The 26,060-nt window shown below is 43.6% G+C and overlaps 1 protein-coding gene across 3 annotated transcripts in view; it reads left to right on the top strand.

Moving 5' to 3' along the window:
• The first annotated feature begins 1,580 nt into the window (after nucleotides 1–1,580).
• The window catches only part of ARHGAP36 (Rho GTPase activating protein 36), a 51,478-nt gene continuing 26,998 nt past the window's right edge, over nucleotides 1,581–26,060 (top strand). For 2 of the 3 annotated variants that reach the window (XM_025983176.2, XM_025983179.2), the window contains exon 1: nucleotides 17,404–22,128. In XM_025983176.2, the coding sequence (XP_025838961.1) occupies nucleotides 22,071–22,128 (58 nt within the window). In that variant the 5' untranslated portion in view covers nucleotides 17,404–22,070. Of the gene's footprint in view, nucleotides 1,782–17,403; nucleotides 22,129–26,060 lie in introns of those variants that run through there. The other variant, XM_072744837.1, reaches the window with a different exon arrangement.

Raw genomic sequence — 26,060 nt, forward strand, 5'->3', positions numbered from 1 at the left:
TTACCACCTGACAAAGCTTTTCATTCAATAATTGGAGAGGAAAATAAAATTTTAGCTTAAAATGTAGCTAAGCCCAGGGATAAGGAACACAGATACTTAATTTATACTAAGGAGTAAATGACTGCTACTATAGACCCCTACATGGTCTCTCAGATTTGAAAAGTACTTCAGGGCCCCTACCCCAAACTTCTTATTTTGAGGATGGAATTGACTTGCTTAAGGCCTTACAGTAATCTTTGTAGTATATTCTTTTCTGAAAAAAAATTTTTTAATAGGGGAGAACCTTAAGGGCATTGAAGATATACATTTCTGATTGGTTTTAACAAGAGCCATTTCTGGAGCATGCCAAAGCCAACTATAACATCAGGTCAGTCACTAAAGGACATAAATAATAGTCTGTAACCAATGTTCAAGACACATTCTTCCCTTGGTCCTGACCTGGTGGTATTCATCAAAAGCCCACATGTCTTATTTTTCTTTGTCCCTTTAGCACCTAGCAGAGGACTTGTCACATAAAAGGCTTTCAGTAAGTGTTTGATAAATGACTGAACATCTACATAAATGGGGTAGGCTTTGCTCTAAACCTTCCATACTGTCTCACTCTGCCTCCTGTATACAAATTGCTTAAGTGGCTGCACAGGTTTGGGCTTTGCCCTTGGATGGCACTAATAATAGTGACAGTGGTCAGGGAGCAAAGAGACAGCTACCCAGACTAGTAAGGGCTTAACCCACAACCTTAGCCTTTCTTAAAGCATACAAGCCACTGGTAAGACTGCAGTCTCAGATGTAAGAAACATAGGTCATAGGATCCATGTGTCCTTGGAGTCTAGAGCTACCAAGACATTATGCAGGCATTGTGGGCATCCTAAATCAGGAAATCCAGGGAGCCAGAACACCTTCACCAACAAACTTCTCTCACTCTCTTGGGAGGAACTCTTCCCTAGCTGTGATCTGGACTATAGAGGAAGAATAGAGAGGGCACCACAGGGTTGTGGACAAGCCATTTGGATACTAATGGCTTATGGGAAGGAAGTAATAAGAATTTTACCTGTCAATATCTGCCCTTAGCTTCAATCCTGCAGTGCCCACTCACACCAGTTCAACCTGTTTGTTCTCTCCCTGTGTTGATTCACCTGCACTCACCTGTAAGGGCTGGGCTGGGCAAGGCTCCTGGCCTCCAGGATGCCTACCTTTGATCAGGCTGCCTCGATTAGGTCCCACTGTTCATGCCTTCTGTGCTTCAGGATAAAAATTTTCAGTGAGGAATGACAGTGGGGAGACAGGGCAGCCCTTAAGGCAGGGCTACCCATCAGCCTCAGAGGAAAACAGGATCCAGAAGCCGAGCCCACTCCTGTTGGCTGATAGCTCAGCATTGGCTGAGAGTCCAGATAGCCTTTAGTTGGCCTGAACCAATGAAAAGGAGCCAAAGATGCAGTCTCTCTGGCCATTAAAGAGATACTGCCATCTATGATTGGCCCCAGGGTACTTCCCTTTAGGGTTCTCCCATTGGCTTGGAACAGCATGCTGGCATCTAGGGCACCCTGTGGTGAGCAGGCACCTACGTAGGCACCCAGTCAGGCACAGCCTGCTGCTGGGTACTCAGGGGAAAGGCAAATAGAGGAGGAGGTATCAAGATACTCCTTCTGCTTAACTGGTGACGTCTTGGGGGCATACCCACTTCATTCTGTGCCTCCCCCTGCAGGCTGGGCCTGCTTGATCTCCTGGTCCCATTCCCCAAAGGACTTCGATCCCCAGGTATGGTGGTGACTGGCAACACAAGGGTAAGAAGTAGTCTTTTCTCAGAGTTATTTGCATTGTCATAGGGGATTCCTGAAATCTGAAAAGCTATGATGGTCCAAAGGAATCATAGACTCAGAGTCTATGTGCCAAAAGGGAACTTTGGAATAATTCCCATTTTACATATGAGGAAGAAAACTGAGTTGAACTTAAAGAGGTAATGCAATTATTTGGTCAAAATCATACAACTACTTAGTGGCAAGTCTCTTGACCACAGGCAAGGGTACTTTCTGATGCATCACAAATGAATTTTGAAGTGTGGTATTGTAGGGTAACTTTCTATTGTTTTTCAAACCATAGGTTTCCTGCCCCTAAGAAACTTCTAGTCCCACTGGGGAGCCCTTTCAGATCACAGATGTAGCTTAATTAACTTTCTCAATGAGTTTTTTAGCTGTGTCTTCAGTGGATGGAGAAGGAGGCTTGTGTCATAAGCATTTTTTTTTTCATTTCTCTCTTCTTGTGATTACCAACCCACAGTAGTGAATCGACTGTTACCAGGGCTCTGGAGTCATGTAATCAGCTTCTACATAGGAAGTTGCCCAACTGGGGACTCTAGCCACTAGCACCATGACATTTGAGCCATCACTGCTCAAGACGCAGCAAAGAAAACAGGTATATTACGAAAACGAAAAAAGTCTGAGCCTAAGCTACTGCCACACTAATATGAGTGCTTCATTTTTTCATGTATTTATCCTCCCAATCCCTTTTAGGTTAGAGACCTGGGTTTATTTGTTCATATGTAAGGTGAGCCCCTGGAGTCTGGAAATCCTGGCCATGGGTAGCTGTGTATCATAATCAACAACAAAGCATAAAGGGATTTTTATTGCTCAGTCCAGCCTCCCCCAATTGCTTCTGTTTCCATGATACTTCTGCTTTCTTCATTCTCCTTTTCTTATCCTTTAGAGGCCAGCTTAAGTCCTGCTTTCTCTGGCAGCCTTCCTTTACTAGTGTTGTCCATATCAATTTCTCCCTCCTTTGGATTCATACTGTCTTTCCAGTCTGTCTCAAGAAATGACATTTAATTATATATCTTTCTTTGCTTTTCACTATTGATTTGATTTATATAAGTCTCATCTTCTCAACCAGATTGTAAGTTCCATAAGGGCACGGCACACATCTTATACTTTTTAGTGTGCCCCACAATGTCCAGTGGGCATGCAAATTAGACTAGAATCATAGTTTTTGTGATGACTTAGAAATGCTCACAATATAGTTAAGTGTATTACTCAAAATACAAAATTTTATGATCACAACTTTACAAATAGATGGAAAATAAAAGCAAGCAAGCAAAAGGAAATACATTCATATGTGTGAGAGGTGTGATGACAGGAGAATGTAAAGTTTCATGCATTTACCTAATTTTCAAAATTTTCAATAAGGATGTTGTATTACCCTCATGAGAAACAATAAACATTTTTTAGAAGAAAATTATAGATTTGTGGGTGCTGAAAAGTATAGCAGGGAGAGATCTTAAAGATCATGTAAGTTCTGTCTCCTTGTTTTAAGGTTGAAGGACTTGAGGCATTTCTATGGGCAGCAGTGAGATAGTCACTCATAGTCTCCACTTTCTAGAAGCAAATAGCCCAGTGCCTTGGAGCTCTGAGGCTGAGCCTTCTTACCTTTCCTCAATCCCTCTTCTCCATTAGGTTTTTCTCTCTAGGCATTGGTCCCAGAAGTGGCTGTGTGGTTTTCTCCTGCTGAATTTTCTCATGATTCCATGGCATCTCCTGGGTAGGGGAGCCTGATGGTTTGACTTTGATTCATACTCTAATCCTTTGCTAGCCTTTTCTAGAACTCCCTGCTTTATTTCTGGAGCACCCCAGCACAACAGGATATAGCAACCCTGCCCCCAGATGACTGGAAATAAAAACACCAAGCTCTACCTTTAAGTAACAATCTAAATTAACTGCACTCTGAGTACTTGCTAGGGAGGGTGACTTCAAACTCACTGCCACCCAATAAGTTTCAATGTGTGGTTGGGAGCCATACTATTTAAGGAGGATCACCTCAAGATACACATAGGCCATTCTTTCCTTTCATATCAGACCCAACAGAATAGCCCTGGGTACTTGCCTTGCCCATTTTTCCTTTCTAGTTAGGCTTACTTTGCCCATAGCCTCAGAGTCCAGAAAAAGGCTTGCTGCTTTATGCATAGGACCATTTGACTCAAGGCAGGCCACTCATGATGTGGTAGCAGGCCTATGTGGTAGATTTTTCTAATAGTGCTCCTCTTGCCAGCAGTGGAATCTAAATTGCCCCAAATTGGGCACTCTTGGTTAAAGCTATGAAGACTATTGTCATATGCACATTTGTCACTTATTTGAGAGGATAAACATATGTAATGTATTGCATCCCTCAACCATGCTTCTATCCATCACCAAATAAACATTGGTTTCCTACTATAGATCATCAATCCTTATTTGTACTTCTAAAATGACATAACTGTGAAAACTAAAAACTTTCTCACAAGTTTAATGCTAAAATTCATTTTAACTTACATTAAGATATTGATAGTCTTTATTTGTCCCACCTAGTATGAATATTCATGTATTTCATGACAGAAATATTAATGTATTTGATCATGGGGAGCTATGCCACAAAATGCTAGAGGTATTATGTAATATAGGCAAAGACACAGGATTACCTTGATAAATGTCCCAAATTCTGAATTCTAAAAGACATCTGGCCCCAACGATTTTGGATAAGGCACTTTAGCCCAGTAAGCTCTGGGGGCAGAATGGGGGTGGATACCCTACCTGAGTCCTCGAAGAGCAGAGGAAGCTGTACAGTGAAGCAAGTAGATATTAAAGTATTTGAAGAAGCAGGGTTTGCTCAAGGTCAAGCCAAGGAAATCCAGTTGGGTCACTCAGTCATTGGCCCAAAGAACATGAACAAGGCTGGAAATAAAAGACAAAATAGAGACTCAGGAGAAAGAATTGAAATGGAACAAGAATAGTTTAAAAATGGGAGGAATGAGAAGGAGCCTAGATAGCAACAGGGATAGTATCTCTGAGTCCAATTGGTTGACAGCTGTTTAGGTTCAAGTTTGGGTCAGGCTAGGTATAAAGATGGAGGGTTGTAGTAGATGGATACAGAGAAGAATGAGCCACAATTTCTATCATCTGTCGACTAAAATATAAGATCCTATTGCTGGAAGCAAGATACTGAAAGGATACATACAACTTGGGATCAGAGTCTGAGATAAAGATTAGTCTTTGGCTTATAAAGAAAAATGCACAAATCCTAAGTGTACAGCTTAGTCAATGAAATGCCCCTGTTACCTATCACCCAGTCAACAAATAGAATATTATCAACATCCCCAATGACTGATTTGTGCCTGCTCCATAACATAATCACAACCCCTATCCTCTCTCCCAAAGGTTACAACTACTCTGACTTTTACATAATCACTCTATGTTTTTATTTATTCTTGTTCTTTTTGGCATGCATCTCTAAGCACTATAGTTTTATGAGATATATATATATATATATATCCTTATGTCTGGTTTCTTTCATTCAATATTATGTTTGTGAGTTTCATCCATGCTGTTACATGAAGCTTATTTTGTTCCTTCTGATTGTTGTATAATATTCCCTTTTGTAAATGTGCCATAACTTATATATCTATTCTACTGTTAATGGGCATATGGACCATTTTCTGTTGGAACTATTGTTACTAATATTACTGGGGATATTTTTTGTTTGACTTTGGTGCACATGTGCATGCATTAGCAGTGGAATTGCTGAGTCATAGCGGCTGTGTATATTCTACTTTGGTAAATGATCCTAAATAGCTTTCCAAAGAGTTATACTGGAGTGCCTGGGTGGCTCGGTTGGTTAAACATCTGCCTTTGACTCAGGTCATGATCTCTGAGTCCTGGGATGGAGCTCTTGTATCCAGTTCCCTGCTCAGAGGGGAGTCTGCTTCTCCCTCTCCTTCTGCCCCTCTCCCTCATGTGCACATGCATGCACACTTTCTCTCTCTCAAAATAAGTCAAATCTTTTTAAAAGATACAAAACAAATTATTATACACCAATTCACATTCTTCTATTGCTCCAAAAGATTACCAACACTTATTATTACTAACCTTTAAAACTGTAATCATTCTGGTGGGTGTGCAATGATATCTCATTGTGGTTTAATTTGCGTTTCTTTGGTGACTAATATGGTTGAGAACTTATCATATGTTCTATTGGCCTTCTGGATATACTCTTTCATACAATTTCTACTGAAGTATGTTGTCTACTTTTCCTCTGCCTTTTCTAGGGGTTCTTTTTGTTTTCCATTTGTTGGGGTCCTTTATACATTCTAGCTGCAAGCTCTTTGTTAAATGAACTACAAATAAATTATCCAACACCATGGATTTCCATTCAATACTTTTCAAGCCTCATTTTTTCCCTCTAATTTCTATCAGGCTCCCTAGGCCCACATGACCTCCATTTTGCTAAGATCTTAAAAAGCTCACCCAGGCCCTGGGGGATACCTCACTAATGCTGCAGAGCTGTTTCTTCATATTCCCTACATTTCTCCCTCTGTCTCCCACTGATCTTCCCTATGTCTTTCTCCCTTCTTTCCCTCTGACTTTGCCCATTCATAGGGGTTTGCTTATTATTTACAAGATGAATAGAAACAACCTTATATCAATCATGGTACCAAGACTGTCAGATTTGCCATGTGGTACTCATAGGCCAGAAAATCTTCACTCTAGAAAACACTTGGAGATCATGTAGTCCTCTCTTTAACGATGAGAAATTGATAGCTCAGAGAAATTTGAAGACTTTCCCAAGGTGAGAAATTAAGGGATTGCCCAAGGTCATACTGCAAATTAGAACTAGAACCCAGGTCTCTTACATCCATGTCCCAGCCTTTTCCACTCCACTATGCTAAGAAAGACCAGGGCACACAGCTGCAAATTGACAAGAATGTTTTTTTTTCTTCTGAAAATAAATGCTGTCTGTGTCTGTGTAACAACGTAATCAGTAGAGACTATGGCTCATGTCTGTCTGGACCCAGGTTGAGAGATCACATCACCTCTGCTACTTTCCCATCTCCTGGCTGTCAAAGCCTGAAGGACAACAAATGGCTTGAGTAATGAGATGAGTTAAGATAGTGTCTCCCACGCTGAATTATGTGCCAGTTCCAGGACTACAGGATTCTGCCACAATCCATTTACACAAGAAATTAAATTGAAGATCGCAATGTAATATTCATATATTAAATCCTGGCGGACAATCAAAGTAATTAAGGCCAAATGCTCTGAATCATCCTGTGGCATCACGAATATTCTATTGCTGGGTTTTTAGAAGGACTTATTTCTACAACCAATTATCTTGGAAATCATTAGGGCTCCTTTGGAATGTGAATAATTTGCAAGCCACCATGGTACCCAGTACTCCTAAACCCCTTTGCTCCATGGGAGAATTCTGCTAGAAAGGGGTGTAGGGTAGGCAAGGAAAGTCTGATTTTAAGAAGCTGGAGTTAGGGGATAGGAAACAGTCTCTGACCAACCCCTACATTGTATTGTTTTTTTTTTTTTTTCCAAAAGAAGTGGATATATTTTATCTTAAATTGAAGCACTTAAACTGATGCAGCTATTGGGATAACCCTAACCACAGACTGATCTTGCTGTGTAGCTCTGTGGCTCTTACAAATACATGCTACTGGGGGATCCCTGGGTAGCTCAGCGGTTTGGCACCTGCCTTCGGCCCAGGGTGTGATCCTGGAGTCTCGGGATCGAGTTCTGGGATCGAGTCCCTGGGCTCCCTGCGTGGGGCCTGCTTCTCCCTCTGCCTGTGTCTCTGCCTCTCTCTCTTTCTCTGTGTGTCTCTCATGAATAAATAAATAAAATCTTAAAAAAAACAAATACATGCTACTGATTTAAAAAAAAAGAGCTTAGGAAACAAAGAGGGCTCCATGTAACCCCATAGTAATAAATAGGGATGACTTTCAGATCTCTCTCCACTCATGGGTCACCTCATCTCTTAAAGCTTCTCCAACTACCATCATCTCTTAATACTTGTTCTTCACAGCTTCCCTTTGTCCACACTTCAACTATACAGCACTTATTATAAAGTCCTCAAGTTATTTGTTAGTTCCCCTCCTCAAATATATGCCCCTAAAGGAAAGGGGCTATGTCTGAATCTCTTCAGTGACCCTACACTTACCCAGTACAAGCTTCAGGCAAGGTGCTTGGTGTGTTGTTGATGTATGGATGAAAGACCAAATAAAGAAATGAATGACCAAAGATACAAACCCAAATGTATTTCTGTTTGGAAATTATAGGGCTAGTGTTATGACATCATCAAAGAGATGTATAAATCTTTTTTTCTAGTAAATACCTCAATTCTCTCAAAAAAAAAAATCAATGCTCTCAACAATCACTGACAAATGAAATCCCATCACCAAGAACGTGTAATTAAAAGATTAACAAAAAGCATTAGGTTAATTTGTACTTTTTGGAGTTGTGCTTAGAAGACAGCCAAGTTATTTTACCTGAATTACAAGACTTCTATGTATCTTGAATACAACACACAAAAAAGGTTTCTGATTCATCAGTTTTGCCAGTGGGAATAATTAAAAGTATGCATATACTCTAATATTCCTACCAAATTATTTCTTCTCATAAATATTTATCTGTAGTTGAAGTTTGCTGATGTCGGGACGCCTGAGTAGCTTAGCGGTTGAGCATCCGCCTTTGGTTCAGGGCGTGATCCTGGAGTCCTGGGATCAAGTTCCGCATGGGGCTCCCTGCATGGAACCTGCTTCTCTCCCTGCCTATGTCTCTGCCTCTCTCTCTCTGTGTCTCTCATGAATAAATAAGTTTGTTGATGTCGAGCAGCATCAATATTTTTCAACTAGAGCTCACATACAGGCATACCTCAGAGATACAGTGGGTTTCAGCAATAAAGCGAATATCACAGTAAAACAAGTCAAATGGGGTTTTGGGTTTCCCAGTGCATATAAAAGTTATATTTACACTATACTGTAGCCTATTAAGTCTGCAAAAGCATCATGCTTAAAAAACAATGTACATATCTTAATTTAAAAATACTTTATTGCTATAAACTGCTAGCCAAAATAATTATAGCAGTAATATCAAAGATCACCGATCACAGACCATAACAAATAAAATAATAATGAAAAATTTGAAATATTGTGAGAATTACCAAAATATGACAAAGAGACATAAAGTGAGGAAATGCTGTTTCAAAAAGCAATGGTTTTGATGAACTAGCTCAACACAGAGTTGACACAAACCTTCACTTTGTAAAAGAATATAATATCTCTGAAGTGCAATTAAAGTGCAGTAAAATGAGGTATGTCTGTATTTGAGAGATATTTGACTATATCTTATTCACTTCTGTATCCCTAGGTGTAGCACAGAGATTAACACAGAGAAAGCACTCACTGTAGAATGAATGAATAGTAAAGCGAGACAGAAACTCTAAGGGATGTTCTCATCACCAAAGTAGAGCTGCACAAAGCAAGCCCCATTCACTTAGGTTCTCTGTGATCAGTTGGCAACAGTATCCCTGAACGCCTTTCTTTAAATAATTTTCTTAAAGTAGTCTATACCCCATGTGGGGCTCGAACCCACAACCCCAAGATTAAGAGTTCCATGCTCCACTAACTGAGCCAGCCTGGCGCTTCCCAATCCCTGAGCTTCTAAGCCAACCTCACCCACCCATCCAAGCATTATGCCCCTTTCAAAGGCAGCTATATGACCCCTCCATGTATCCAGTACAGGCTAGGGGGTGGATGCAGTCTGTGTGTTAGCCCAAGCCAGATGAACACACCAACAACCATCTGTGGCTTTCCTAGGAGGGCATCTTGATCCTGTGTGTCTCACATCATCATGGGTCTACAAGTCAGTGTCAGAAACTGTGCCAAGAAATATTGATACTGCACGAAATCAATAACCTGGGGCCACAGCTAAATATTTATTGGGGCAGACAGTGATGCCATGTTTGCTCGGCAAATTCAATCAAGGTTTGTCCAATTACTGAGGGTTTAGATTTGAACGAATTAGCTCTTAGTCATAGAATCCTAGAATGTCAGAGTTGGAAGGACCCTTAGATCTCATCTGGCCCTGTGTAACTCTGAGGCTTTCAAACTTTTCTTTTGCAAGAAACACCTTTATCCAGTGAAATCTTATGGTGCTCTTCTCATTCAAAGGGGGGTGCAGGTATTAGATCCTCCTGCCTGGCCTCCACCTCTCACCTGGTTCATACTGCAGAGAAGAAAAGGAAAGTCTAATAAAGTTACAAATGATCATGGAATACTTGGCGGGGGTGGAGGGCATCCTAGTCTGGGGAGAGAATTAAGGCAGGCCTCAAGTATGTCCTAGCCATAGGACTTGATAATCTACCATCGAAACTCATGCCTGAAGGGGCTCTTTGGATATGGCCATTTAAAATGGTTAGGGACATCTGTTCCCTGGGAAGGATGACACAGTAACTAACAGACTCCTTAGCAGAAGTGATTTTATTTAAATAAAACACATTGCTACCAACTGTCACAAAGCCCAGAGGGAAATCCTGAGGGCAGAAGACACAGGGAGGTAAATTCCCTTATTAGGTACTTCTGGAAGGCAAAGAGGAGTGAGAGGAAGAGTGGAGTAAAGGTGGGAACCTCCTCCTCCCACCCTGGCTGTTGTCTGCTTCTGCACCTGTCTGGTCCTGCGTCCATCTTTTCCTGTGTCTCTGTGTCATCTTCTGCAGCAGGGTATCTTGTTCCTTATCAATTTCTGCCTATGCCCATCCTCATGTTCAGGTTGGCTCTGCCGATACCTGCCTGTGTTACAAATCTTTTAGCACCTGCATGCCTATTTGCCTCCTCAGAATGTGTCTCTATGTCTGTCTGATTTTGCCTGCTTGCATGCACACATGTGTGCATGCATGTATGCATGTGTTCTTCTATGTGCTAAGCACTCTGTATCTGTGGCTTTTATTTCAGTGGATAATTGTCATGGCGTTTCTGGTTCTGCCTTCAGTGCTTTACCCCTCAAGAATGGTGAACAGCACAAGTGAAGGAAGGGAGCTTTCGAAGTGAGGAGGAAATCCCGGCTCAGTCTCATTTTTGATGTTTCTCTACTTTCTTCACCTATCCCCCCACGCCGCCGTTTGCCTTTTTCTTTCTTTTTTTTTTTTTTTACTTTTTCTTTCACTCTCTTAATCTTACTGTTTCATTTTTCTATTTCTTTAGAGTCCTTTCTGATTTCTCTATTTCATTTCTCTCCTTTCTCTTCTGTTTCTGTTTGTTTTCTCTCTAGTTTTACCCTTCCCCATATATTTAGCTTTAAAAAAAAAAAAACTTTTCCTTTTTTCTCTGTTCATCTTTTGTGCTTTCTTTTTCCCAAGAAAGCCTCAGGAGAGAGAAGTTGTCCTTTTTTGCCCTGGGCTGGGCTGTGGGTGGGTGAGGTTCATTATCTGTCTTCTCACTTATGGGTGAGTGTGGTCATGGCTGCTCCCTGGAATCTAACCCAAACATCATTGTTCCCTGCCCCCCCCCCACCCTGTCTGCAGAGTCACACTGTGACTCCAGCCGCTGCTTGCATTCCCCACACGTCCCATGCAGAGCAATGAGCCCCCAGGTGTGGTGGGAGAATTCATCAGCTGCTCTACAGGGCTAACGATTTACTCCTGAGAAATAATCCATATCCGGATAATGGATCACCCCGATTCCCTGAGACCATTTGTCTTGGCACTTAAATGGCATCAGAATCCAAGGGCAGAGCCAGAACTCTATCCCAGGTTCATTGGTAGATGAATAGATTGGAATAATAATGTTAAGGATTATGACCAGGAACACTTTACATTTGTACGGTGCTTTTAAACCTTATAAATTTGGAGGAGATTAACCTTCCTTGGCTCATCACTTTTGAATCCCACACACTGTGGACCCTGCTTGCAAATTCAGAAGTAGGGGCTTTTAAGTGACTCACCCAGAGTCATCTAACCTGTTACTGGCAGAAATGGGAGGAAAACTATTTCTTTCTGGCTTTCTGCGACTATTTCCTCTGAATGCTAGCTGATCTCTGAGTCTCACTGTTCTTATCTGGAAAGTGGAAGCCAATACTGAGAGACAATCTACTGAAGAGGTTCGTTGTCAGAGAATTTGAATCCTGAGCTTGAATTCTGGTTATGCATTAGCCAGCTTTGTGGCCTTGGGCAGGTTGCTTACTCACTTACAACCTCAATTTCCTCCTCGATAAAATGGGAATCCTAATAAGGCTTTCCCATAGGACTATTATAAAAATGAAGAGAGATTATGCATGTAAACTGCTTAATATAGTGCCTGGCTCATAGTAAAAGCTCCATGAGTGTTAGCTATGATTATTACTACTGCCTGTCTCTTTGTAGGATGCTGAGCATACTCATACAAATGCATGAGAAAATTGGTCTGGGGGAGGGGAAGAGATAATTGATGAGCCAGCTTCCACAGAGGTGTCCCTGAGGCCACTGATGGGGGAAGGGACCTGGAAGGGGGAATTCAAATGGGAGAAGGAGCTAAGGGATCTGCTTGGGCTGGAAGGATTGTGCCGGTTCTGGGGTACTGGGAACAGACCAAAAAAAAAAAAAAAAAAAAAAGGAAGAAGGTTGGGGATCTGTGTTCAGTCCCTAGACCTGTCTCAGCATCATGTAGCTCAGCAGAATCTGTTGCTGGCCTTCAATTCCCCCAACCAGTGTTTCCCTTCTCTGGTCTCAGCTGTCAGTTCCTTGGGGTGATTCCCTTCCTCAAAAGCTGGACAGAGGACTTTTTTCCTTGTCTGGGGAATATTGAAGCCAAAAAGATTTTGCAGAAGGCCAGCACAAACTAAAACTAATGAAATCTTGCACAGAAGCCTTTTGCAGAAATGGAAGTTCTCTGTACGAATAAATGTAAGAATGATTATTAATATTCCCAATAATAACAGTAACAATCAATCTTTAGAGCTCATTCTATGGAGTGTGGCTTCTAGAGGTTGACACATCATCTCAGATGGTGATAAACATCCCCAGGGTCCACCTGCACACAGAATCACAGCCTGCATTCTTCTCCCGCTTTACCGGGACCTCATCCTCCCAGAGTCACACACATAATTCAGCATTCAGTGGAACCACTCTGACGCTAGTGAGGCTCCCTGGAGAATGGATGCCGTGTGGGGGCGGGGAGTGCGGGCTTCTGACTTCAAGCTGCGGGAAGACGAGGAATTGATACATCTCCTAAGCACCAAGGGCTCAATTCCTTGGGAGATGAGAAGGGCTTTGTCAAAGCCTGTTGGTTTATTAATAATTCTCTCAACTGAAGAGAGCCCCGTGCTTATCAATTGACAAGTATTCAGTGAGAACCCTGTGTGGGGGATCCAAAGAGGTTTGGCAGAGCTGACTATGTGGTTGAGGAGATAGACCACAGACATATAAAGATCATTGACAACACAAAGCCATCCCTTTAACAAAGAGATACAAGCATCTGGAGTGAAGTGAAAAAATATAGGATCCAGAGTCAGGAGACTTGACATCACTTAATTCCTTGGAGCCTTAGTTTCCCTATCCTCTTGGAAAGGCAGCCTACTGGCATTGAAAGAACATTAACTTTGGAATCAGACCAATCTGACTTAAAATTTCAATTACTTTACAGACTAACTAGGGCCCCTTGAGCCAGTTACTTTACTCCCATGGGACACAACTCCCTTATGTATAAATTGGGGTATAACAGTAGCTCCTACCACACAGAGTGGTAGTGAGTACTAATTGAAGGCACACATGGAAAGCACTGAGCATAATGCCTGGCACATGGTAATCACAGAACAATCAGTTCCTGTTATTATAATATGCAGGGGGAAAGGCAGGGAATGTTTGGAAACAGAAGGGTTTTATTTTCTTTTTCAGCTCTTTATATGCCTGATATTACGTTTCATAGGAATGCAAACTCAAAAAAACTTATATGTAAACAATAATTATGATATCGCTGTGATACCTTTTATATGCCTCCCCAGTATTGCTCACTAAATTTGATATGATCAAATTTACAGAACAATGAAATAGCAGAGGAGGTAAATTATGCACTCCTTGAGATCTTAGGCATCTCTCTGAGCTTCAGTTTTCCCATCTGTAAAATGTGGCTAAGAACAGCTACTTCACAGGGTTGTCGTGGAAATTAAATGAAAATGTGTAGAAGGCATTTGTACAAAACAGGTAGAAAAATAAGGTTAGCTCCATTCCCCTGCTCTTTTCTATAAAAATGGGAATAATAAAGAATCACCCTCACTGGGCTATTATAAGGAGGAAGCCAGGTAAATATACAGGGAATGTTTGTAAACTCTATGACCCCTAATACCAGCCAGATGTTTCTTTCTTTGAGGACAAGAAAAGCACTTTCTGAATATAGCCTGGTCTTCAGCTTTCAGACATGCACACACAGCCTGCTGAATGTGTCATATTGGCTTTACTGCCATTTGATCTGGCCTCAGCTATGGCCCTTCTTCTCAAGCATAGCTGCTCCCTGGTCTTGGGCAGATACAGTTCTTGTGACTTCTCCTTGCCTTGCCCCTTAGCTTATAGTCTGACAACTGTCTTGGGATTTGGAGAGTGGAACAGCAGGGCAGTTACAAGCTGTGGGTGGTTGAAAGTAGAAGAGGATTCTGGGCCCCAGAAGGCAGGCGAGGGGGGCCTTGGGCTGGTGCCAGATCCAAAGCAGCTTTGCAAATATAGCCAAGCCCTCAGCACCTTCTGTCCTGGGGCCAGCTCTAGTGCTCAGATATGCATCCACAGTGCCCAGGAGGTAGGAATGCAGGGAAGAAAGACAATCACTAGACAGGGTAAACTGGGGCTCTGGGTCTAAAACTGAGTCCCCTTTTAACACTTGAGTTGTTTAGGATTGAGTTATAGTGAGAAAGACTTGTAGGATTGACAAATGGCAATTAACAAAGGAGATGATTAAAAGTGAGAGCAGCTACAGGCTGAGAAATGTCAGACAATTCCTTCTTGCATTTTCCTCTCCCCTTCTCCCTCCTCTTTTTCTCTTTTCCCTTTTGCTCTTCTCCCTTCCTCTCCTCTGCCCTCTTCCTGCTTGCTCCATCCACCCCCACCCACAGCTACTGATGTGATTTCTCATGATCTACAGTCAAGTGCCATTAATCCCGACAGGCTCACGAGGGTCCGCTAAGCTGTCCCATGAACCAATCCTGTAAGCAGACAGACTAGGGGAAGTGGCAGGCAGACCCCCTACCCCGCCCCTTAAGGGGTAATGGAAGCTAAACCAATGAACCAGAGTGGCTGCCCTGCGAATGATCAATAAATCACTTGGGGTCCAAGAAAGATGGGAAACTCCTCAGCCTCGAATATTCGTGGTGCATGAGCCACACAGGCCTGGATTGACTCTGCTTTCAAGGTACCACTCCCGGATTCCATCCGGCCCATCTCAATTTCAGAGGGAGGTCATTCATTCCAATAGGATGTGACAGGTGCCATCTTCAGGCGTCTGGCTCTGCTCCCAGCGACAGGGACTGGCGCTGACTGCAAATCCCCCGAGTGCCATGCTGGTCTGAAGAGAGCAAGCCCTAGGATGAGCAGATGACATTTCAAGAGCCCATGAACCCAAGGTGGGATGACAGAGTGATATAATGGACAGAGCCCTGGACTGGAAGGCTGGACACTTGGTTTCTAGTCCCATTTCAGCTACTAACTTGCTGGGCAATGTTGGGTAAGTCACTCTCCTTCCCTGAATCTCAGTGCCCCCCGCCCCAATCTGAGGAGGTTGGGCCAGATTATTTCTAATGACACTTCCAGCCCTGATAAGCAAACCCTGAAATTTTTTTAAAAAATCTATTTTTGGAAAAATTCCATCTCAAATTTTTGGGGGATTCCTTCTCTAGGGCATCCATTCAGCTGCTTTGCCACGAAATGCATCACCCTAAACTCCCACTCAGCACACATGGCCATTTCCCAGCACCCAAGCTCCATCTAAGACATCAAGACCACTCATGGGTCCTGCCTGTCTCTCTTGCTGAGCTAGTTCTGTGCTTGATGCTGGGCCCTTTTAATGGCATCCTGAGGTGGGACCCTGTAGGAGGGGATGTGCCATTGACACCCAGATTTTAGCATAAGCAGATAGAGTGGCTACCTAGATGGAGAGATTGCCCCCCCCCCCCCCCGTTTACATTTTCAAACTTTTTAACATATAGTAAAATTGAAAGAATGGTACATAAATACTTGTACGTACCCTCATTAACAATTTACCATGTTCTCTCTCCCCCCCTCCCCGCTTCCTCTCCCTCCCCTTGCTCTTGCTCATGCTCTCCCTCTGAAAGTATATTGCAGATACCATAATACTTCTCTCTTTAATACTTCAGCATATATCTCCTAAGAATAAGGACGTTCTTAGACGGGAAGCTTTTTTAGGGGCTCTGTAATTCTCAGCTAGGGGGATGTCTCTAGTCTCTGATGTGCAAAGGGGGACAGAAAGCAAATGAGGTCTAAAGACCAGATTTCAGTATGGATATGGGTAGTGCGAGAAATAGCCAAGCACAAAAGAAGGAGGCACAGACAATGGTTCAAGTACAGTGTCCAAATCTAAAAAGAGAGAGAGAGAGAGAGAGAGAGAGAGAGAGAGAGAGAGAGAGAAAAGAAAGAAAGAAAGAAGAAAGAAAGAAAAGAAAAAGAAAGAAAGAAAGAAAGAAAGAAAGAAAGAAAGAAAGAAAGAAAGAAAGAAAGAAAGAAAAAGAATGACCATGGGTGAGTCACTACCTTTCCTTGAGCTTCGGTTCCTTCATCTATAAAATGGGGATTGTGCTAGTCTCTGTCCTGCCAACCTTCCAAGCTGTATGAGGTTTAGATGTGAAAATAGATTATGAGAGCACACTGGTAGCTGCCACACTTAAACATGTAAAGGCAAGTGATTTGCAGAGATGACCTTCTGAGCAAGTGAAGCTCAGGTTGGAAATCTCTGTTAACATATGGAAGTGGACAGTCCCCCTGTTCAGCCCCCAATCTCTTGTTACTGGAAGCCCCAGAATTTTCATCTCTAATGGCAATCTCAGTGGCTCACATCTCTTGCTGTTTTTCAAAGACATAAACACACATCCAAGTTTTTCTGGTTGTTTTTTCAGACAATTCCATTTTCTCATATTGATTATGGCACAAAAGTGAAAGATCACTTTTATACTTTTTTCTTCTTCCTGGTGTTTCTGTGCTCCCCCTTATTTTCTACTATTCCCCCCAACCTTGTTAAAACCTCTAGAGTTGGAAGATTGTCTCATCCTGCCCACCCCTAGCTCAAAGAGCAAAATGCTTTACAAAATTAAGTGAGCATTTGGGATTTTAAACTTGATTTTATCTTTTCATTCAACCAGAGGGGGTATGTGTGTGGGAGATGCACTTGTCAACTAAAAGCAATTTCTCTGCCTCCCTGGGGACTGAAGCGTAATCGTAGCTCCGTCTTTCTGGTGTCAGGATGAAACTTGCATTTCCCTGAGTGGTGTCAGCACACTGTGACAGACAGCTCCTGGGATCTAGTGAGGGGTACTGGAAAAGAACGGGGTGGTGATAGGAGGGGGGAACAAGATCTGGAAGCTGGTCCTGGCTCATCTCTCATCCTCTCGGTGCTTTGGGCTAGTCACTTACTGTTTTTTTTTTTGTTTTTTTTTTTTTGCCTCAGCTTTTCTAACTAAAAGTGGGAAGAATTATCTCCTATTTCTACCTCATGACGATAGTGCCAGGACCTTGTCAGGCTTTGGTTATATGAAAAGTTTGGAAGCAATCGACTTCTGGCAGGAAAAGATGTGCTATGGAAGCAATGTATCCTAGGAGTGCTAAGTAGCTAGAAAGGAACTTCCAGTTTTCTTTGTATAATCTCATTTGAAAAATGAGGAAGTTCCCCCCCAATCCCTGAGCCAGAATTTCGCTATGTTTACCAAGAACCCAGATAAATCTTTCCCAAACAGAAAAGCAGAGAGGCAAAGTCCTGAGGTCCTAAGGTTAATAGCCCCTTTGCAAGAGCACATATGATCCCTATGTACACCACGTAAACCTTCTAATGGGACTCCTCTAAAGGAGGTGCTGGGAGACAGGGTTGCCAATCTGCTAATTCCATCCACAGGCCTGGAGGCAGAGTCCCTTATCATCTCCCTCCTAAAATTGCGGAGTCTTTCATAACAACCTGTTGAGGGAGGTGAGCAGGGGTTGGGGATCCCCATTAGATAAAGAGGAGCCTGGTGCTCAGGTTGGGTAGCTGACCTACTTGGGCTCATCCAGCCAGTAGGTCAGGATGCCCAGCCTCCCCCTTCCCACAATATTTGAACTTTACATACCACGCTCTTTCCACTGTACTTCAGCTGTCTTTGTGTGACACAAGGAACCCAACAAGTAGGGAGTCCAAATGAGGTAGCCAGACTGAAAAATGCTATATAGGCATACACCAGGGTTCTCAGAAAATCCAAATGGATAACTTTTATGGAGTATGCTCTTTTTGCCACTAGTCCCCACTGAGTTTTGAGGTTTGCTCAATTTCTCCTGCTATATATTTACCCACACACCAAAGGGAAGTAGAGTAGGGTGAAAGGGATCACATTCCCCAGATGGCTGCCCCAGTGCTCCTTGTTGCTGGAGTACAATGAGGAGACACCATGTTCAAGGGTTCTCAGGGAAAGATGTCTTTCCACTGTACCAGAGTTTCTTTAATTTTATTGGATATAAGAGCCCCTGTGGGGAGCTTGTTAAAAATGCAGTTTTCTGATACCCATGCCCAGAAATTCTCATTCATTAAGTCTCGAATGGGGGCAGGGAATCGGCATCCTTACAGCACATCCAAAGTGATTCTGCTACATCTGGTCCAATGGGCCATATTTTGTGAAACTCCAACTTATGACCAGCTTTCATTCTTGAAATCTCATTTAATTAACAACTGTTCTCCTGGGTTACAAGTGCTTTTGAGTTTCAGGGAAAAAAAATAGGAAGGTTTGAAGCCTTCCTTCTCACAGTCAACAAGCCCCCAGCTTGATTTCGTCATCGTTAAAATATCCCAGTTAAAATATATTTTCTTTCTGTGAAAGACCTCATGGTAGACAATGACCTAAGTAGAAGTAAGGAGCATGGTGCTTGGCTTTTAATTGGAATTGCAATGAAAGACCCTGCAGAGGCTCTATGCCTTGCACTGTTAGGGTGAGGGCAGATATACCCAACAGGCCCCTTGTGAGTACACACCTTAGGTGAGAGGTTGCAGGTTCAGGCTAGCAGGCTTCTGACTGCTGGGGGAGGGTGCTAAGGGCCTCTGTATTCTTGGGAAGAAGCAGTAATAACTGGTTATGTGCCTCTGCACAGGAAAGAAGTCCTGCATTTTACTCACAGAGCAACTTTCAGCTTTTTTCTGGGTCTCCAAAGTCAGCCCCAGTGCTCTGCACCAATAGCATGACCCCAGCTTCAAGGCACCAGTCACTCCCCTAGCCTTTCTTCAGCACAGACAAGGTTACAGATTTTTTTTCTATAAGTAGTGTATTTTAAGTCCAGAAATGATATATGTTTATTAAAGAAAGTTTGGAAAATACTAAAATATGGAAATAATAAAACAGTTAAAAATTGCCCATAATTGCATTGCTTAAATACGATCAATATTAAGATTCTGGTGCGTTTCCTATTAGCCTTTTTTCCCCTATGTATAAGCTTATTACTTATTTGTACTGTTTATATAATAATATGCATACATTTTGCATGTTGATTATTTTTCATTTAAAATAATCATAAGTATATTTTCAGGTTATTGTATAGGTTTTCAAATTATACACTTAAAAACAGTTGTGCAATCATTCACTCAGTGAACCAACATTATATACATAGCTCAATATCTTGCATACAAAGAACATTTGATAAATATTTGTCGGAAGAGTGGATGGATTGATAGATGAATGCATTCCCCTTTTATGTGACATTTAGTTAAGGGTAAAGATTTTCAAAGGAAACTGAACACTAAGTAATTAAGTGGCAGAGGAGGTGGGTAAAAAAAAATGGAGAGGAGAAATTGCTAACTCGAATGGTTAAGTACATTTTCTTGAGAATTCTGAACTTCTATTTCTCCCTCTTTTTTCCCCCAAAGAGTTAGCCTTAGTTTGGCTGGAACCTGTTCACAACCATCAATATCCCCATTTGGCAGATGAGGAAAACCAAGCTTCAGAGAGGCTTTCTAAATAATTTTCCTGCAATTACATAGCTAGTACATAGCAGAATTGGGCTTTCAATCTAGGTTTGTAAGGATCCTTAGCTTTGTTCCTTTACCACATCATATCTTCCAGAAAAAGGCAACAAAGGCCAGCTGTCATGAGTTTGTACCTCTAGTAGAGCTATACTGGAAGCAGAGAAACTTTAATTATTGAGGCCCATTGGATTGGACTGAGCAGGCAGCCGCCCCAGGAGGGAGCCAAACAAACAAACAAACAAACAAAACAACAACAACAACAACAACAAAAACCTACCTCATTCATCTGGAAAAAAAAAAGAAACCCATTGATGCCATGACAAAAGCTGGTGGTGATAAGCTCATGGGAAGAGGTAAGGCTGAGATTTCAATATCCAAGGCCTGAAACTGGACATTTCTAGATGTCAGACTTGTTTGGCTTGGATGACTGGGTATTTGTACAGCAGAAATTGGTAAAAGAGCAGGTCTGGTGAATGTTTGTTGTCTTTGATTGCTTTTAGAAAACAGAGAAAATTGGAAATGATCTTAAAATTGGTGCAAAGGCAGGGAGGTACCATGTTTCCCAGAAAGGAAGGAAAATGAGTGGAAGGAAACCCTTTAAACTCTGACTAGACCTCAACTTTGCTAAGAATTGCATGACAAAGTACAGGTGATTCTTCCATTTTATGCACCCCTTCTGCTGCATTAATGCTAATATCAGTGGTTAACAAAGCAAATGTAATAACTGCTCTCCCCAAAGGACTTGTGATTGCAGTTTCCTCTCCTTAGGCCTGCAATCGAGCTATTGGAAGAGGATTTTTCATATTTCTTGCTACTTCCTCACTAGAATTTTGATCTACAGAGCCCCTTCTCCCAGCGGAGAAAAACAAGGCACAGAGTCACGTCTCCACGACTGCCAATGGAGGATTGGGGGAGAAATTATTTTGGGCCTCCGGACTTAAGCAGCTCAGGGCTGGTTTACTACTACCAGATGCCCCTAAACACTGAACCCATTATGGTACGTGCCCCCATATGTATTTAAAATTTAAAAATACAAAGTCATAGAAGAAGTATAATAAAATCCAACATAGTACCACCACCCCCATTGAAATATCAAATATCAAATTCTTTCTAAAAATAAATGTTGGTGCCCCTCCTATGCCAGGGCCCTGAGCAAAAAGTATAGGCGGCAGAATCTGTAAGTCAGTGGCACCTGGGGGGCACTCCATACTTACATATACTTGACACTGCGTTCTTTCATCTCACTTGGAGTTTAATCCCCTAAAAACGAAGGTTCTCAGGAAGCATAGCATCTCCCTCTTCTCTGAGGGAGCCGCAAAGGCAAGGGCAGTAAAATTAGTCTCAGCTTTGGGGCTCCTTGGGTGGGTGAGGGGGCAAAGCTCTTTTCTCCTACTCACATTCTTGGTTCTGTAGAATGGAACAGTGATTTAAAATCAGATTTGGAGCTACTCAGGACTGAGGTGATGCCTCTCCTAGGACAGAAGGTTCTCAAGGGCTGAGGCGGTTCCTTTCCTTCTGATTCAGGGCTCCTGGGGCAGACACCGCTTCCCCACTAGACTGGGTCTCCCCAGGGCTGAGATGATGTGTCCTCGCCATCGCGGGTATTTGTAGGGCTGGATACAGCCTCCCTCTCAGATCTGAGGCTCCCTGGGACAGGTGCACCAACTCGCCTACAAATTCCAGCTCCTGGGGACAGGCCCGCTTTTACGCACCTGATCAAAAGCTCCTGGAGGCAGAGACCTCCCCTCCCACTCAGATTCGGGGCTCACCCGGGCTGGGGTGGCGTCTCCCCTCAGACTCGGGGCTCCCCGGGGTAGGGGCAGGGTCTCGCCTTCAGAGGGAGCTCCCCGGGACAGGAGCTGCATCTTGGTCTCCCTCCGGGTGGGGGAAGGGGCTACGGGACCAGCGGCCTCTCCTCCGGAGGGAGGGGGCGCTCCCCTGAGGCCCTGCCCCCTTCGTGACAAGCCCGAGGTGTCCGGTGACCAAGACACTCCGAGCTGGGTGCAGGGTGCGGCTCAGGGCGTGGTCACCGGGGGCTACTTAGGGCGGCCCTGTGCGGGGACGGCGCGGAAGCCAGCTGCCAGGCGGCCGGCACTCGGCGCGGGTCATGGCGTGGATCCTGGACTGCCTTTTCGCCTCGGCCTTTGAGCCCCGCCCCCGCCGTGGTGAGTTGGGCCCACCGAGTCTGGGGGCTGGGGCGCTCGGGCCCGGGGCAGCCCGCGGCCACAGCCCCGGCTGGGCGCCCTGGGGCTTGGCTCGCCGCCCCCTCGCCTCCCTTCCCGCTGGCTTTTAGCTAATTGTTCCTGGCTCCAGGGACTGCCCCGTCGAGGCCCCGCATAAATCACCAGCTTTGCCGGGAACCGCGAGCAATCGCGCTAATGGCCCGGCGGGACGCGGGGTGAGCGCGGGGGCGGAGCCGCTGGCTCACCGGGCGGGGAGACGGCGGAGGCCTGGGGCCCGACGCGCCACCCCGCAACCCAAGGGCCCTAAAGCCCCGAGGGGGAATGTTCCAGGCTGCGCGGCCAGGGCCCAGGGACGATGAAGATGAGGGGGGAGGGAGGTCCTTTTGCCCGAATCTTGTCCCTAGCATCCCAATCTTAACTACGGAGTATCACCGTGGGCCTCTTGGAGTCGTCGAATTCAACCCCTTCATTTAAGACATGGCGACATTGAAGCCCAGAGATGGCAAAAGGCCTGCTCAAGGTCATACAAGGAGTCGGCAGCAAATCTGGTTCTGTTGAAGCCCTGCCAACTGCCCACTGCCCCAAACTGCCCAGGGGCGGAGGCTTGGGGTCTTTAGCCTGGGTCTTTACTTGGGTGCTTGAAATCAATTCTAGGTTCCCCTTTCCCTGTGGAGTTGAGGCCATAGATGTGCAAAGATCACAGCACGGATCAAAATATGTGGGTGGCATTTCACCCCTTTCCTGGAACTGCTTCTATAATGCACATTTTTGAAAACCGATTTTTTTTCCTCCTTAAAGTTTCAGAGGACTGTTTGTTTCTTTTTGAGATTTCCTGGGACCCCTACCCACACTGTCCTTCACTCCCCCTTGGGAGGCCCCACCCCTTCCAGGCTGCCACCTGCCCCCACTGCCACCTGTTTTTCCATAGTCTCCACCTCCAAAATCTATATTGGTGAGAGTGCGTCATTGGTCACCAGCCATAGACAAAACCTGGGGCTGTCTCCTCTTTCCTCTGCCCCCTCACAGGCGGGGGAGGAGAGGCAGGGAGAGGGTGGGCCTCAACAACTTATTTCAGCAAAAACTTGTTTTCAGTTCTTGTCAGCCTCAGCACCCTGCTGAGAACCATCCCAGGAGTCTGACTACTGCTGAGGGATTGCAGCGTGGTTAGCAAATTCAAGTATAGTCTCTGGCAAGCCACAAGATCTCTGAGAAGGAAAGATATCTGCATACACACAGAGTTTAATTTTTTGTTCTTTATATTTGTTCAAGTTTATGTGATCCTAGTAAATTGGAAAAAAAAAAGGGGAGGGAGTTTTATGAATGCCTTTTAAGGCCTTAATGGCCCAGGCACCCTGTTGGAGAAAAGGAGGGAGGGGAACTATTCCACCCCCTCCTGGCCTACAAGGTTGTCATGTGACTCCAATGAGATCACAAATAGGAAGTTTCCTTTAGGAATAACCCCATTGGGACTGGGTTAATATCACACAAGAAAGCCCATCCCTATCTAAAGACATCCATGTCTATTTAAATTTGAAGACTTTTCCCTAAATGGAACCCAAATCTATGTCCTTCTGGCCCTGGCACTGACCTTCATGATCCTTTCACAATGGAAGAGTGCCAGCCCTCCCCATTCCCCCACCCCCACTCACCCCTATTCTTATGCAGGCCAAACCTCCTCAGTTTCTTCATCTGTTGGACATGTGACATGGCTGCAAGTCTCCTACCCGCATCTAGCTGCTCTTCTTTGAACATGTTCCAAGTTGTGAATGCCTAATGACCTGGCCAAAAGAGGATTTCCAGCTGTGCCCCTGTAAATATAGTCCTGGATGGCTGACTTCCCCTCTTTTGGAGGCCTACATGACACTCATGGTACACAGATACTTAGTCATAAATATGCACATACGTACACATTCCCACACCCACACATGCCCACATTCAAATCACGGATGTACAAACACACATGCTTCACTCTCATCGTGTGCTTTTCACACACAGTACAATATACCCATATCACAAGTGCACATCCTACACACAAATCTCATGTACATACCACACAGTTCACACAAATGGTTTATTCACATTGGAAGTACAATTTCACAATTGTACACACAATTTCAATTGAAGCTACCTTTTTTTTTTTACAGTCAAGCCAAGTTCTTTTCAGTGTCTGCATTCTGTATTTAGTTGGTGTTTGAACCCAAGTGTGAGATCTTAGATTTGCTACTGAATGTCTATTCTAGTGAGACCTGTCCCCCCACATATGCCGGTAGCACGTCACTGCCCACACCAGCTCCATTACTCATAATAGCAGGCAATATATGTGAAGCCCTTCCCAGGTGCTGGGCCCAAGGCTCACTCCTTTACATGTATGATCTCATTTAAGTCACAGGACAGCACTCTGCAATAATTAGTCTTTGGGTACAGTTTTTTTTTTTTTGACCAGGTAAGAACCCATTCATTACTCTCTTCCCTGACCAATGCTGTGCAATATGAATAATAACTATTCATGTGATTGTACAACATAACTATTGATATTCTGTAGGGCTATAATTTGCCATGGGTGCCTCCCTTCAGATATCTTCATGAAATCCTCTGGAGTCAGAGGTGGAGGGAAGTAGCTGGCCACTGGCTGGATAGAGTAGGGGGAAGTATTTTAAATGTCTCTCACCCACCCACCTCCAACTTTCTCAGAAGACAGTTGGTATATCAGAGTAATCTTTTGACAGTGGTAGTGGACAATGGACAACCATATGAAGACATCTGGACGAGGCATCATGGAGATTTGGGAAGAATAGTGGCCCAGAAAGGTCTTTTTACCCAGGGAAAAGGGACAGCACGATTGACCCACTTGAAATTCTCTCTTCCAGTTTGCTCTTGGCATTGGATTTAGCCTCAGACAGTTGAACTTCTGTAAAGCAGCCAAAACTCTAAAGCTGAAGGGACCCCGGGGCCCACTTTACATACAAATTTGATCTTTTCTTGGAGATGGGACCCAATCAATTTGCTAAGACCAGGCCCAATTCAGCTGTAACAGGATTATTTTTTCAGAGCTGGGGCAAGTTTGCCAGTGCAACATCTCACTCCCTTTGTCATGTTATCAGATGAGCACCCCCATTCACCAATGGTAGGACTTCCCAAATTCCTTTGTAAATCATTTGTTTGCACCTCAAAAGACATTTTCCCATAGGAAAAAAATGTGACAGCTCTCAGATTAGCCACTTTACCCACCATGAGGTTTAAAGACAGAATCTGTGCGATGAAAACTGGCAGAAAATAATACTCTTGCAGAATGTACCTCAGGCTCCTCCCTGAGGGTGATTATGGCAATGGTGCAAGCAACATCATTCCTTTATTCATGCTCATCTACTAAGACAACCTAAACGTACAAAACTAGTGGAATGGTTAAATAGACTCTACGATGTACCACTTGTTAGACTAGTCTACAGCCATAAATATGGTGTTCATGAAGAATATGTGGCAATGTGGGAAATGGTATGGTTATAATTGTGTCAAGTATGCATTTTTGAAAGACTGGAAGAAAATTCAGCAACAAGGTAAATTAAGAGATCCTATTAAGTGGGTGCCATAATTGTTATTTCTGTTTCTTAAAACCTTTATCAAGTTTGTTTTTATATTACTCTTATAATTTAAAAATGTTTTAAAAAGGATAATACAGGGCCTGTGATATGCAAATAAATCAGATGATTATCTAGAATCCCACTATACAGTGTTTAAGGGCTTTTTTCCCCCTTCAAATTGTGGTTTAAATGTAATGACTAGATCAGGTCAGCCTCTCAATGACCATCAAATGCCCTCTAAAACTGGGTGGGAAGAGGCAGAACTGGCTTGAGATCTAGGCCTGTTTTTGCCCTGTGTTGCGGGGAGCAAGTTATTTAACCTCTCTTCAAATGATA

Source organism: Vulpes vulpes, chromosome X, assembly GCF_048418805.1.
Source record: "Vulpes vulpes isolate BD-2025 chromosome X, VulVul3, whole genome shotgun sequence".
Classification (NCBI taxonomy): Eukaryota; Metazoa; Chordata; class Mammalia; order Carnivora; family Canidae; genus Vulpes; species Vulpes vulpes.